Source organism: Passer domesticus, chromosome 25 (genome assembly GCF_036417665.1).
Source record: "Passer domesticus isolate bPasDom1 chromosome 25, bPasDom1.hap1, whole genome shotgun sequence".
NCBI lineage: Eukaryota > Metazoa > Chordata > Aves > Passeriformes > Passeridae > Passer > Passer domesticus.
The window spans coordinates 6,565,478-6,580,658 of NC_087498.1; the positions used below are offsets into that span (position 1 = coordinate 6,565,478).

Genomic DNA, 15,181 nt, shown 5'->3' on the forward strand with positions numbered 1-15,181 from the left:
TAACTTAAAGCCTTTGTAAGCAGCTTATTCAATATAGCTGTAATTTCAGCTGGGGCTGTAAAAAATGCTCTCTGTAAAACTTTTATCAAAGTTATTTTGTGTTATTATTCCTTTCTGTGATGTGTCTGGATTTTCTAAACAGCAAATAATTCTGCACTTATCTTGGTTCCTTTGATAATAATTTTTATGACAGATCTACTGAGACTTTAGCTATATTATTAACATTCAAAAAGAGGAATGGGGACAGTCTTTTCTAAATAACTCTGTGTAAACCCTTGCATGCTGCTGCTTAAATACTAGTCATGGAAAGACAAGGAATGTATTAATCATATAGATTTATACAAGTAATGTAACCAGATCTGCATGAGCTGTTGCTCAGAATAATGAAGGCAGTTGTCTTTATGTTGGGCAAGGCTGATCTGCTCAAATGAGGCTTTCTGGAAGGTACAAGCCGTTGGAAGACTGACAAAGTGGTGAAGTCAGTGATGTCAATAGCAGCCAAAGAAAGGTTGGCTGTGTCAGTCTGAAATCACACCTCAAACACCAGGGAGCGATCCCAGGAGAAGACTGATGCACATACAGGTAACCCTAGTGCTCCCTCCAAATGTAGGAGCAGGGAAGGAGACTTGTTTTTCACTTCCTAACACTCCACTGCTCCTCCTTCATCCTCTTCTATAGAAGTCAAGTGAATGTAGACTTCAAACACATGCTGTAATTCTGTACAACTGTGTGACTCTTCCCTCAGTGTCTGACTGGGTCTTTATCCCCTCTTTGCATTCATTGGCATCAGCGGTGCTTGATCGCATCATCTGCGTCCCAGAGCAAGTAGCAGAGGGGTATTTGTGTAGGTTTCTTCTTTATTCACACTGACAAGTCCTCTTAGTTCATCTCATTAACTCTAAAATGTGGAGCAATCTTTGTAGTTACTTTTTAAATATACTCTGGAAGTTTTGACTCCTGTGGGTGAGGCACAGAGGAAACAGCAAAGATGAAAAGTGCTTGAGAATATATGACTGCATGTCCTGCAGATCCCTGAATGACACCTGCTCTTGGAAATTATTTCCCTTGTTTCAGAAGTGCCTTATTTGTCATTCTCCTCCCCCCCCCCTTTTTTTTTTTTTTGGCCAGCTTGAGGGTAACTGAACACTGCTGTCATTGTACAAAGCAGTACAATACAGGTCAGGGGCAGACTCGTCCCTTGCCCAAGCTTTTAACCTGTTGGCAGTTGTTTGTGTCGAACAAACAAACAAACCATTTTCTGTCAGTTTTTTCCCATATTCTCTGTCGCAGGATTACAGAGCTTCCTTCACCTGAGGAGTCTTTCATTTCATGAGTGCTAGTTTAAAAGGATTTGTGATGTTTCAGGTGCAAAATGATGTTGAATATGCAGCTGGAAAATTGCGGCATACAGAGGATCTGTATTTACTATCTGATTTACTGTAAAATCTTGGTTGAAACATCTAAAATTCCCAGCCCAGCACTCTTGCTGTTTACAGGAGTACTGAGGAGACATTCAACACTGATCTCTGCTCTCTGGTGACCAGTGACAGTAGTACTGAAGGCACAACATGGAACTGTGTCAGAGGAGGTTTAAGCTGCATACTGGGAAATGGTTCTTTTCCCCAGAGGATGGTTGGGCACTGAAAAGGCTCCTCAGGACAGGCAGTTGTCATGGCCCCAAGGCTGCCAGAGCTCAAGGGGTGTTTGGACAACACTCTCAGGCACATGGTAGGATTTTGGGGTTGTCCTGTGCAGGGTCAGGAGTTGGACTTGATTATTATATTCTATGATTCTCTGATTCTACTGTATGCAATGATGAGTAGTTCTCAGCATTGTAGTAGTGCTTAAGAGTGGCTATTTATTTGTGAAAGAGGAGCAAAGAAGGATATACTACTGCATGGATGCTATTCCTGCTTGTACTGTCTCTCATTTGCCTGCTGTGCTGATGTGTTTATGAAATACAGGCAGATTTATGGTGCAGCTTTGCATCAGTGAAGCATGCATTGATCCCCATCTACAGCCTGCTGGGTTGATACATTCTCGTTTCTCAGGTGAGGAGCGCAGACATCAGGGATTAGTCTGCCCAGGGTGACAGAAGCTTCTCTTGAGGCTGGGGTTTATTCTCTAAGCTTTACAAAATTCCCTGGTAAGGTTTGGTTCCATGGCAGCTTCTGCTCCTGTACAAGTTAATTTATGACATGTTTAAAAGTTTGTCTTCAAATAAATGTCTCTTAGGGTCACACAATTTTCAAATAGACAGTCCTGGATATGTCTGTCAACAGAACAGCAAGTGCCTGGCTTTGAAGCACTCTTATTCAACTGTGATTTGTTTGTGCTTCCTCAGAGATATGGAGGTTCCTGAATAATTTGTTACCCTGTGTTTGAGATGAGGGCTCTGTTAGGGAAGAACACTGCCCACTGCTGCTTCCTGGCAACTAAGATTTTTTTCAGTTAATGCAGTGGAGTTAGCCATCACTTGTTGGTTCTCCCAAAAGCTGTAAAAACATTGTGGTCAGGTAGTGGTGTTGTGAGACAGACAGACCTCTTGTGTGCCCAGTCACCAGGAAAATAGGAAATAACACCCTTCCGCATAAACAAATGCCAGCTGTGTATCAGTACAACTGGTTTTCATGTCATCCTTGCTGAGGATGAAGATGTTCTTATTTTGTGTTTGTACATGTTGTGTGACTGTTTTGCCTCTGTGGGGGTCTCTTCCCTGTACGCACAAGTCTACTGACCTACACATCACACCAAGATTTACATAGCAGGCACTGGGCATGAGGAAAAGGACTTCAGAGGAGTCCAAACGCAACACCACAATTCCTTTTCTAACCACTCTGAGAAAGTGTGTCTTCATGCACTAATTAAACAGTGTTTTGACATGTTTTTGCTGTTTTGATTGCCTTTGAACTTTGGCAGTATGATAAAGAAACTTTGCTTCCTTTCTCACCAAAAGCTGTGCTGCCTTGAAGCAGATTATGTCCTTCATTCTGATGTGGCAGAGCTTAGCATCCTCTTCTTATGGCATTCTATGTGCGCTGATGCCAACAGCAGAGTGGATTGGCAGCTGCTGGTTTTTGTTATGAGCAGGTTTCTTAGTGTTTCCACTTGCTGCTATTTATCGTTGCAAAATGCAGTGTTGAAATCTGATACTTCTAACACACTGTGTTGTCCTGACTGAGGTGAACACGGGGACACAGCAATGGGAACAAAAATCCATTGTTTTACAACTCAGCAAATATTCTTTAGGCTCTGCAGCCACCAGCTTCTTCACTTCCTCCTACAGAAAGGAAAGCTCCAGTCATACCTCTTTATTTGCAAACAGTGGCAAGGTTATACTTTCTCAGGACTCAGGGTTTTTTTGCAGCCCTGCTGCTCCTTAAGGACTTCAGCCCACTGGGCACAGCTGGAACCTTCAAGACACTCCTAAAACATTGTAGACATCACAAGAGATTTGCGGTGGAAATTCAGCCTCTGATTAAGAGAAAAAAAATGTGAAATTTGCAATTTGAACCAGAAAGCTTTCAAAGAATTAATTTCTAGCTCGTATGCAGTGACACTGATTTTGAATGAACTTTCCTGTAGTTCATACTTTTTAGTGTTTCCTTTGTTCAGCAGCTGTGCTGTGCTCCCAAATGCTAGGATGTACATGTCACATACCTGGCGTGTAATCTGCACCTGGCATGAGTTAATTGCTGTGCTGAGATCTGTGAATCACAGCTAAATAAACAGGCTCATATGAAGAGAAAACCCATTGGATTTGTGTTTTCCAGTTGAAAAAGTATCTGCATCTGTTTATATTTAAATTGTACCCACTGTTCTGAGCTGTGCTTTGGCCTGAGGTGCTCAAGCTACTTTGAACCAACTGGTTCCAGCGGCAGTAGCCATGGGAATGCTGGGAATACACAGGAGTGGTGTGTCTCTCTGCCTGTCTGGTTGTGCAGGCACTAAGTGCAAACATGAGAGTGGATCATGGACACCCCACCTCAGCTCTCACATCTATCTCACACCCAGCTGCCAAGGGTGCCTCCTGGCTAAGGGATAGCCCTGGCTGAAGGTAAACTCTTCCTTAGGCGGGAGCTGACCGGAGTAAGGCCCTGGCTGAGGGGGGCTCCTGTCTGAGGAGAGATCCTGACAGAGATGCTGGCTGACAGGAGACCCTGCCTGGGATGGGCACTGACTGAGCAGCTCCTGCCTGAGGAGAGATCCTCAGCCCTCGCTGAGAGTGGACCCTGCGGCAAAAGGCGCTGGCTGGGGAACTCCTGGCTGAGGGGATATCCCGGCCCAGGCAGGCATTGCCTGAGGGGCCCTTTCCGGCCAGGCGGCCACATCCGGAACCTGCCGCACCTCCTAGGGGGTCCCGGCGGGCCGGCTCTAAGCCCCCTACATGCCCCGGCCCGGCCCGGCCCGGCACCCGCACGGCCTGTGATCAGCACCCGGGCGCCAGCTGCGTGTCCAGGGCGTAGCAGGCCACGAGGGGCGCGGCCAGTGAGGCCGGCGGCGCGCGGCGGAGACGGGAAGGGCGGAGCGTGGAGGGGTGAGGCCGGCGAGGCGGGGCTGGGGCGGCAGTCGGGCAGCAGCCGCGGCCGGGGCGGGAGCGGCGGCAGCGCGGGGTGGGTAGCGTCGCCCCGTGTTGCGGCATGTCCAAGACGCTGCGGAAGAAGCGGCACTGGCTGAGCAAGGTGCAGGAGTGCGTGGTGTCCTGGGGCGGCCCAGCGGGCCCCGATCCCGATCTGCTGCGCGGCGGCGCCGAGCGCGGCGAGTTCCCGTACCTGGCGGGCCGGCTGCCCGCGGGCGGCGAGGGCGCGCCGGGCCCCGCGCTGCTCTCGGGCAAGGCGCCAGCGCCGGGGGACGTGCTGCTGGAGGTGAACGGTACCCCGGTGAGCGGCCTCACGCACCGCGACACGCTAGCCGTGGTGCGGCACTTCAGGGAGCCCGTGCGCCTCAAGACCGTGCGCCCAGGTGAGCGCCCTCCGCCGCCGAGCTGGACCGAGGCCCTCCCGCCGCCGCCCAGCCGGCCGCGCGTAGGCCCGGCCGCGCCGGCGCCCTGCGGGGCGGCGGGAGGGCCGCGGCGGGAAGCGGCGCCCGGAGGCAACCGGGCGGAATCCGGGGCGCGGGTGCCCCGCTGGGAAAGTTTCCGCGGGTTCGGGAAGGCGCCGCTGCCGAGCGGCGTGATGTAAGGGAAGAGGCGGCCCCGGGACGGTGCTCGCTCCCCCGTCCCGTCCCGTCCCGGTGGCCTCTCTCGAGGGTCGCCTCCCCGCCCGGAACGCCCGGCTTCGCGCCGCTGCGATGCCGTGTTTGCGCGGGTGTGACCCTCGCGGGCCTCCGGGTGACTCAACGGCCTTCGGAGGGTCCGGTGCCTGCGTCCTCCTCTCCGAGGTGCTTTCCGTGGTGTTTATATAATCCGCTGCTTGCAGAGGTCGAGGGTGGGTGGAGAATGGCCGGGATGGAGCGCCGGAGTGCCATCGCTTCATCCTGTTGGTTTCCCATTTGGCAGAGATAAAGAACCCTGAGAACAAACTCCGGCTGTTCTTTTTTTCCACAGATTTGTATTATTTCTGAGTACACCTCAATTAACTAATGCTTGTGGTGAAATCATATTTATCAACGTGTCTGTTAAATGTCAGATTAATGCTGAATAGTGGCATGAGTTAATTCATGAGCTCCAGAGGTACCTACTGCTTTTTTGGTCAGGCAACCCAGATGTGAGCCTGCTGCCTTATAAGAAGGTGTCTTGGGAAAAAATATTTTTCTCTGAATCCCAGTGGATATCAGTATTTCTATGATTGGGGTCTATAATATTTCTCATAGAGTCTCTTTGCTTAACACTTCTCTTGTTCTTCTTTGGTAACTGCTGGGTGCTCTTTGACTTCACATAATACGTATTTTAAGTCAGGTTTTCCCTGTTTGACCACTAATGGAAAGTCATCTTCCATATAGAGACTGTGCTGTTGGTCCTGATTCATATAATTTGCTAAATTAAAACAACAATCAAAAAAATGAAACAGACGCGCATCTTAAAAGTACCTATAGAAGGCCTGGTAGGTTTTGAAAGAGGTCTTAATTTACAAAATTGTAAATCCTTTCTGAAGGGAGAAAATGGAAAAGAACAAACAGCTGCAAGTTAGATGTGAACTAAGAGGATTTTAAAAAGAGGGACAAATTGTTTAAGATAGAAAATAATCTCTTTTTAAAAGAGAAAGCTTGTGGAAGATGAAAGTATAGTTCAGAGGGATTTCTTGTATTTCCTGTGGAGTGAAATAGGAATATTCTTGTGCTCGGGAGTTTCTATAACAGCAATATCAAAACTGGCAGAAAAGATTTAGAAGTAATTGCTGCAATTAGCAATAGAAAATGGCAAGAGCCAGATGATGTTCATGAGGACTTCCAGGTATCAACTGTTAACAGTAGTGTTACCTGTTTCTTAAATTCTAGGTGGTGTGGAAGGAATGGGAGTGGGGTATATAGAGTACTGATGAGAAAAGGGTCCAGAAGATCAACACAGGCTGGTTGGTGATTCCAGCAAGTTGATTAAAATTTGAGTTTTAGAAGAGAAGGAGACTATTGGGCATGTGAACCAATACCACTTAATGAGGAGAGTGGGCTGCTTTCACTGGCTGGTTTAATCAAATCTGAGCATTTTGGTGAGGTGGATTTTCAAGTAGGCTTTCAGTAAGGTATCACTGACTTGGATGAGGATCTTGCTGAGTGAGCATGGTGTGGCAGCGTAGCTGCCAAAATACAAGAGCAGAATTCTCCTGTGGCTTAGTAACTGGTTAAAACAGAGGAAAGGTTTTTTTAAACAAAGGAAAACTGCTGCTGAAGTCTTGTAAGGACCTGTGCTATTTAGCATAGTCATCCAGAGCTTGTAAACCCATTGCTGGTGAGTTGTTCAAAAAGAAGTAGCATTTTTGTGCTGATTTTATGTAACTTTTGGAACAGATCAAACTGAATCTTCAGATCCAGCAAATTTTCCCATACTGAAACATATGTACCACATCAGATGATTTTTGTAGTCATTTTCTCTTTTAGATGTAGTGTCCTTGAATCAGTATTTTAAAACATACTAGTTTTTGGTTGTTTTTTGCAAGGCTGCCACAGCTGTTCAGTGGCAGTTTTCCAGTCAGGGTATATGTTATTAGGAAAGTTGTTGACAAGGCGTTCTCTGTGAAGACCTGTGACTTTGAATTTGGCTTCCCTTTTGATCCAGAGCCATCCAAACCTGCCAAGTTTTGGAAGGCGTCTGGGAAGGTGCAGGGGACCATGTGGGTGGTTGAGATGGAGGGAGTGAGAGCCAGGAGCTGGTGGTCCCTGATAGGCACATAATATGTCTGAATTCTCAAAGACACGTAATTGTGTTACTTTATTTCAAGGTCCTGTGTTCATGATTTTTCTCAGTCAAAACTGAAACCATCATTTGAAAGGCATGGAGTGCTCTGCCAGTAGACCTTTGTGTGCCCCCTGGTTCTTCAGGCTTGAGTGCTATTGGGACACAAGTCTGAGGGGATCCAGTGTCAGGGGTTGACAGTGAGGGATTTGTCTCCTTGCATCTGAATTGTAGGGTGTTTTTAAGGTCTTGATGCTCACTGTCTGCCTGTGCATTTTAAAGGGTGAGTTTGGTATTCCATCTTCCAGGTGAAGTCTGTGCAGGTGACCTTGGACAGCAGGATCTGGACTGCTTTAGTTCAAGTCATAAAATAGTCACTCCCTCATTAAAGGCAGTAACAGCTTTAGTTGACAGCAGTAAAATCTGTGATACTTCTTGCAAGCTCATAGAAAATTTAAAATGGAAATTTCAAAATGCTGTTTAGGCTTGTTTGATAAGACACTTGAAGGATATGAATATTAATTTGAATGCCATCTGTTAACTGCACATCACAAATGATGGACCATTTTGTTGTTGTCCTTCCCATTCTTGTTATGTCTTTATTACAGAATTACAAAATCAGCTAGATTGGAGAAGACCTTTGAGACATCAAGTTCAACCTATGACCTAACAGCATCTTGTCAACCAATGCTGTGGCACTAAGTGCCACTTCCAGTCTTTTCTTAAACACCTCCAAGGACAGTGTCTTTTCTTAAAGACCTCCTGCACCACCTCCTTGGGCAGCCTGTTCCAATGCTCGATCACCTCTTCTGTGAAGAAGTTCTTCCTGATGTCCAGCCTGATTAGCTGAGGAGGGAGAACAAGACCAGTGTGCCAAGGCTGAGTATCATGTCCCACATCAGGATGGTCTCAGGTGTGTGCAGACTAGCCAGAAAATCCACAGGTCCGTTATGGAGAGGGATTGACTCAGCATAGTCTGTGGAAGGCCAGTGTTGAATAATCTGCCAGTGGCACTTGGGACTGATGCTGGGATCTAAGCTGTCTAAATAAAACTTAAATTCTAGATGAACTTTGAGATGATAACCATACCTCTCTTTATGTGTAGTTCATCATCATCATCTTGATTAGATGAGCAAAGCAGCCATACAGAGAGCTAGGGCAGCTTGTACAGTGGGATATCTGTATGGATGTGCACACAAGCTGCCAGGGGCCAGCTCATCCTAATCAGGCCATTTGTATTTTAGCCATGCTTGGGTAGTGCTGGTTTTCAGCTAATTGCCTGCTTACATGCATTCAACGGCTGTTGTGTGCTCAAGGACCTTCCCTGTCTGGCATTACTTGGATTAGGGCATTAGCCTTGTAACTGGCCAGTACTGCTGCAGGGTCTTCTATTTCCATTAGTGAAATAGAATGTTCTAGTCATATCCATGGTATTTGAGTGCTAAGTTCATCCTCATAGATGCTTACTTTCCTTCCAGTACCTGAAAGGAACTTACAAGAAAGATGGATATTTTTGGAAGTGCAAGTCGTGATAAGACAAAAGGGAATGGATTCAAACTGGAATAGAGTAGGTTTAGATTAGATATCAGGAAAAAAATCTTTGTTGTGAAGCTGGTGAGGCATTGAAACAAGTTGTCCAGAGACGCTGTGGCTGTCCCATCCCTGGAAGGTTGGACAGAGGTTGGAGAAATGTGGTTTAGGCATAGAACTTTGGTGGTCTTTAAGGTCCCTTCCAACCCAAACCAGTCTGTGATTCTGTGATTACATAAAATCTATGATTGCATGCATATTGAAGGGCCCTGAGCAACCTGATCTAGAGGTGGTATCTCTGCCCTTGGTGGGAGGATTGAAGTTGGATGGTCTTTAAGGTCTCTTAAAACCTAAAACCATTTTAGGATGGTGATTCTATGATGATTCGGAATTAGGCAGAAAGATGTTTGTATGTGCAAATGGGATTGTTGAAATACTCATCAGCACAACCCTGAGTTCCTTCTTTCTTCACAGTAGTGACGCCAAAACTAGACTGGAGACTTAAAGTAAGAAAAACTACTGATACCTACAAGTTCCTCTTTCTGCAGGCTGAGTTGCCAGATACTCAGTCACCACCTGCCAGGCTGATTGTACCAACGGTAATAATGAAACAGCACTGAAGTAGAACACAGTAAGAACCACCATTCGAGTACACCATGATCTGACAGAACTACAAGCTTTACTTTTTTTTTTTTACATGTAACTAAGAGACATGACAATTCAGAACTTAAATGATTTTACTTTTTAACTGTATCTCAGGAAAATAGTTTACAGTGGATCAAGTTATACGAACTACACTAGTCAGCAAGTGAAGAGCGATACAGGATGGATAGTAAACACACTAGGGATTTTCAATTTGAAGAAGTTGCATTCAACTGAGAACAATCACCAATTCATAAAAATTACAGGCTTGAGAATCATATATATTGAAAAGTAGCTTCAAGCAAGCTTTTTTAAACGTAGCCCTGAAAACACACGTTTAAAGCTTCCCGTCAGAATTACAACTAACAACCTGCCTGTGCTTTGCAAACAGAATCACATTTCCACACGAAACCATTACTTTAACAGGTTGCATAAGCACAGTGATATAAGCCTGTACAAGAGTTTGCTGTGATTGTGTTTCATATTGAAAGCTGCACCTGGACTAATGGCAGAACATGGCTGGGTGTAACTACTTGCATCTGCACCCTAAACAACTGGAGACAGCTTTACACAGGTTTTACAACTCCCTTGTCACCATTAGCGCCTTTAGTATCTCCTTGACAAACACCCTTCCTAAGATACTACACTTTCCACCTAAAATACTTGCTCCTGTTTTTAAAGCTGATCAGATTGGAAGCCATGTTATCCAACTTCTGCTGAAATAGCACCTGGGAGAAGATCCCATTTCCATCATGGTCCACGGAGGACCCAAAAAAAAGATCAATTTAACACAAATTCAAACACCAATTAACAACAGAGATGACAAATTACTAGTAATTCTGATTTTTGTGATGATGTAGCAGATCAACACAAGTCTGCAATCTTCCTATTGTGTTTTTCCTCTCACTTTCTGTTCAGCAGAACTACATAAAGAATTTACTCAAAAATACAAAGAGCTGGGTGGTTTGCTGTCTAGTTTAGTAATCCCTGTAAAAGTATTGCGTCTCTTCAGTAGTTGTGTAATTTAGTCAAATTTTAGGAAACGGCATGCATGGTATTTTGGGTGTGTGCTGTGAGTTCTGGACGCACAACATATATCAGAAGAGGGATGTTCAGCATAAAACTTAGTGAGTCTGGGCAGGAAAATCACTCTCTTACATCACTCTCTTAAAAACCAATTAGCAGCACAAAGCAGAAGTGCCTGTTTTCATATAAGATTTCCTTTTCCCTACAGGAATTTTTGGAAGATCACAGCAAAAGTGTAACTGAAGGAGAAGTGAGGGCCATGTGCTGTGTCTGGCATGTTTCTGGTGTTTGTGCAGCTGGTTTTGCCTACCAGCTTTGTCCTGCAGCTGAGTATAGAGGTGCATGTATGTAACTTACTTATTTTGCTGACATTGTTAAAAACCAAAGCATAAACCCATTGATAAATAATTTGAACTTGGTGTAAGTTGATATGCTGATTAAGTACTTCCCTCCTCTAAGTGATTTCTATGAAAAATCTAAGAAATGTTTCTGCAGTTTTAATTCTGTGAATGTAAAAATTATTTTGACACATTTTTTTCCCCAAATAGACAACAATAACACCCAAACTACTTAAGCTATCCCCCTCTTTGAGATTTCATTGCCTGCAGATGCAACTTTGCTTTGGTTATACACCAGGTTTGCCATGACCTTGTTGCAGCAAAAAGCAGCAGAGTTTGCTGGTACTATTCATTAAATGCAAGAGGATTAACATCCAGTTTATTTCCTCTAAAACCACAGAACTATCAGGAAATAACTAAGCTTTAAAGTTTTAGGTTTGTAGAAATGATTTCCTCCTAATGCATGTACTTGGAGGGGGGGGGTCAGTGGAGGAATTTCAGAATCCTGTTATGTAAAAGAGAGTCAGAGCCCTGGGAATTATGTTTAATGGCTTGTTTCATCCTTTATTGCTCTAAAGAATCCTCAAAAATCAGCTGACCAAAAGTACCAGGGAAGTATTTTTACCTCTGTTGTTGCAACTATTATCTCTCAGTAATTTCACTAATCTTCTTTCAGTGAGATTAGATTGGAAATGCTTTGGTGCAGGGAGGACTTGTTTGTGAAAATTGCTTGGTACTGTGGGTGCCATCGAGGGAAAGTACCAGTAAGTAATCGAATGTGGTGTTCCAGTGCTAAGGAATGTATTGAGAGATGTATTGCCTTGGTTTTCCTTCTAGTTGACAGTGCTTCCTTGGAAGATGATGTTTGAAATGTGAACTTCAATGAATTGTGTCTGGTGTATTAAAAAATACTCATGACATAAGTTTGACAACAAAATTGCTGTGTTTTTCTTTCATAGCAAGTGTTGGTCCTTGTTTAAAAAAAAACAAACACTTTTTTTTTTAAATTGTTCTAACCCAGACTATGCTGTAATGATTGTATGGTTCTATGACTTAAGATCTGACATATTCAGATGCCACTTATGCATGTACTTTTTGTTTTACATGGCAATAATATGCCGTATATACAACTAATATATTTTTAAAATGTATGCCCTGCTAGATATGGTATGAACTGTGGATGGGTGTGTGCATCTGGGGGTTAAACCATGCGGAACAGCTGAGGTAATAGCTTGTGCTGTGTCCTCTTAAACGTTTTGAAAAAGGCAAGTAGTTATGTCCTTGACAAACCTGGGGACTATTATTAAACCCTATTTAGTGGTTTATTTGCAGGCAGCAGGAAAACAGTTTTACTCAATCCCGGGCCTGAAGTATTGGTCATGTTGTGGAATTACGGACTACACAACTTGACTCTTAAGTTGCAGGCTGTCCTCTCTGCCCTAGTTACTCACTCTAAAAAAAAAAAACCTAATCCTGTGGATTTTATTTCCCTCTCTGTAGGGCAGCAGTGAGTAATTACTTTTCTGTGGTGAAGGTAGAGATGCTGGAAAAATTTAATTAATGCTCATTAGGAGAAGCTGGTAGTACCTAAAGGAATTCATTAGAGTGGGACTTGTAATGTTCTTCAGAGTAGCAAATAAATGCAGTGAAGTGAATGTTATTTACATTGTACTGAGTGGTATATTTTTCTGTTCTGCAAAATGTTTCAGAATATGTGTCCTCCACAGCCAAGGATGTCTTTTAACCCCTTTAAAGTGTCCAGATTCAAAATTAAGTTTAGGTTTATGGCATAAATCTCTTAAACCTCCTGTCACTTTGTCAGTATGGAAATGAGGAACTTAGGAGAAAAGTTACATATGTCGGCTCAGCCGTAAGGTACCACACTGGGAACGCTTCACTGTGACTTTGTTTGGGTGGCTAAATGGCCTTATTCATTTGAATTTTTCATTTTATTCTTCTGCCACAGTAAATAGCTCACAGAAGGTGTTGGAGAGTGTGATGACAACTTGTTTTGTGCCCCAGGCCCCTGCGTAGTGCCAACAGGAGCGCAGAAATAACATCACCTGTAAGCTGATGTCCAGGTTTGGGTGTCGTGAGTTGGAAATAACTTTGAACCCCAGAGCAGCCCAGAGAGCAGGTGAGATGCCCTGTGGCCACAGCTCAGGTTGGCCTTTGGTGTCTCCCTGTTGATAGATGTTGGTCAGATCTGGTGAGTACAGGGTCTGCCCTGGGTTTATTTAAACTCATGTTGTGGTTTGAACCTGAAGCTACAACTGTTTGTAAATCAGAGGTATTTTTACTGTTGAAACAATGTTCTTAGAAAATTTTTTAAACTTATTTTCACAGCTCTTCGTTTCCAGCTGTTAGCTGTCTAACACTGGAGCTGGCACTTGCCTCATAAAGAAGCATTGCAAGCATTTGTGTTACTCCAGCAATTCCTTATCTGAAATACTGAGAATTGGAACTCTGTGGATATTGGAAAACTGTGTTACCATGCTGTGATTTGCATAGCTTTAATAGATTTTGCAACAGTCAGATTTTACTACAAATTCTGTAACAAAATACAGGCGAGACAGGTGTGTCTGGTATGAATCAGTATTTACTTTCTCTGGCCTTTGCAGAGGGAGGGAACCTGAAATGAGGGAGCATGAAAACTATTGTGTAGATGAGCCCCTATTTAAACTGTGGTGTTGGACACTGCTTAAAATGGAGTTATTTGTTATCAGACATTGGCAGACGGTCGGGGGCATTGGAGGATGGCATCTTTGGGGTATTCATGAACCTTTTCATCAGTCTGTATTTGTACACAAGTGTGGGTAGTGTGTCCACAGTTGTTCTCTCAGTGAAAAATCTACTAAAAATAGGGTATTCTTCCATTCAGACATCAAAACCTGATCTCTAATGTGAAGTGTCATGCTGTAGGAATAGTAAAAAAGCTTTTACATGAGGAAGTTCTTTCTATGAGCTGTTTCTTATAGTGGATGTAATGCAGCAAAAAGAAAAAGGACTTGAGTCACTTTCTGCTTTATTGAATTACCTTTGGGTGGCAGGAAATTCATTTGAAATCCTTATTTACTGCCTTTTGGCATATATATATTTTTTTTTTTTCTATTTGAACTATGTTCTTAAGAGGTCTGCTGCTCTTCCTGGTGTGCAGGGCTGCAGAGATGTTGGATATTAAGGACAGAAACAGTGTTTTCAAAAAAACCACCCAGTTCTTCAGCAGAACTTGGTGTTATCTAAAGAATTTGAAATTGGGACACAAGAAGTGGGTGCTCACTTCAGACTGAAGTGATCTGAAAAGATTCGGCATTCGTTGTTATTTGGCAGTCTAAGTTATAAATGCCGAATGCAAGGCTTTTCTCAAATTCTAAATGCAAACTGCAAGGCTTTTCTTATTTTTAATGAATAAGTGGAGGTAAAAATAAAATCTGCTTTTTGAGGTAACAATGTGCACTTGGTTCAAATGCAGAAAATTTGACCAATGCCTGCAAACTTAGCTGGACCTCAGTGCTGTGGCAAATTATGTTGAGAAGCAGAGAATATTTGGAATTTTTCTGTGCAAAGATTATTCTTAACCAGCATGCTGGACTTGCACCGTTATTTTTTAGAGTAACAAATGATGCAGTTAGCCCTCTCCAGTCAGACCCTCCTGGCACCGTAAACCTTCTGGGTGCCCTGCGCTGGGCAGGTGAGGATGTGCTGCCTTGGCTTCACCTGATTGCTCTGACAGTGCCTCTGGGAAAGCCTCGTTAAGTCTCTTAGTAAGAATTTAAACTGGCAGGTAAAGACAAGCTAATCTCTCTTCATCCCATGATTTATTTGAACAGCAAGATGTCTGTTTCCTTTTCTTTGCTGTTGCTGTAGATCTGCCAATGGGCACTGAACAATGAATTTGGGAATTTAAATGGATTTATTTAGTAGCAATCAAGTGCTCGCTATGTAATTGCTGACTGATTCTGACTCAATATGAAGAGTAAAATTGTGAAGGATCTTGACTACATTCCAGTCGCAGTTTTATGAAATGATTAATGTGGTTAGAACAGGTGCCTGCTGTCAGATTTGCCCAATGTAATTCTTACGCTTGTAGGTTCAGGGTGGGTTTTTATCACCTAGCTGAGTGTTTTACTACATTGGTCAGTTGATATATAACATATACTGGTATTCAGACAAAAATGTAACCTTTTAAAACTCTTACCCTCAGGTTTGTGTGTGTCCTGCAAGTGAGGAGAAAAGGGAGTGCTTTAAAAAGTCTATGTGGGTAACAAGCTCTGTGCTCTAATGATCATGGAGCATTTCAGAGAGATTACTGCAGAAC

At 43.7% G+C, this 15,181-nt stretch overlaps 1 protein-coding gene and 1 long non-coding RNA gene across 8 annotated transcripts in view; one reads left to right on the forward strand and one right to left on the reverse strand.

Annotated features, from left to right (window-relative positions):
• Nucleotides 1-318: 318 nt before the first annotated feature.
• On the reverse strand, nt 319-4,400 carry LOC135286250 (uncharacterized). Its single transcript, XR_010350682.1, has 2 exons — nt 4,348-4,400; nt 319-3,474 (listed from the first exon to the last, which is right to left on the reverse strand). It is a non-coding gene; the product is annotated as an uncharacterized LOC135286250 (long non-coding RNA).
• A 43-nt stretch (nt 4,401-4,443) lies between these two features.
• The window catches only part of MAGI3 (membrane associated guanylate kinase, WW and PDZ domain containing 3), a 53,220-nt gene continuing 42,482 nt past the window's right edge, over nt 4,444-15,181 (forward strand). For 3 of the 7 annotated variants that reach the window (XM_064399307.1, XM_064399308.1, XM_064399314.1), the window contains exon 1: nt 4,548-4,962. In XM_064399307.1, coding sequence (XP_064255377.1) covers nt 4,641-4,962 — 322 coding nt within the window. In that variant the 5' untranslated portion in view covers nt 4,548-4,640. The other 4 variants (XM_064399312.1, XM_064399313.1, XM_064399309.1 and 1 more) reach the window with 4 other exon arrangements.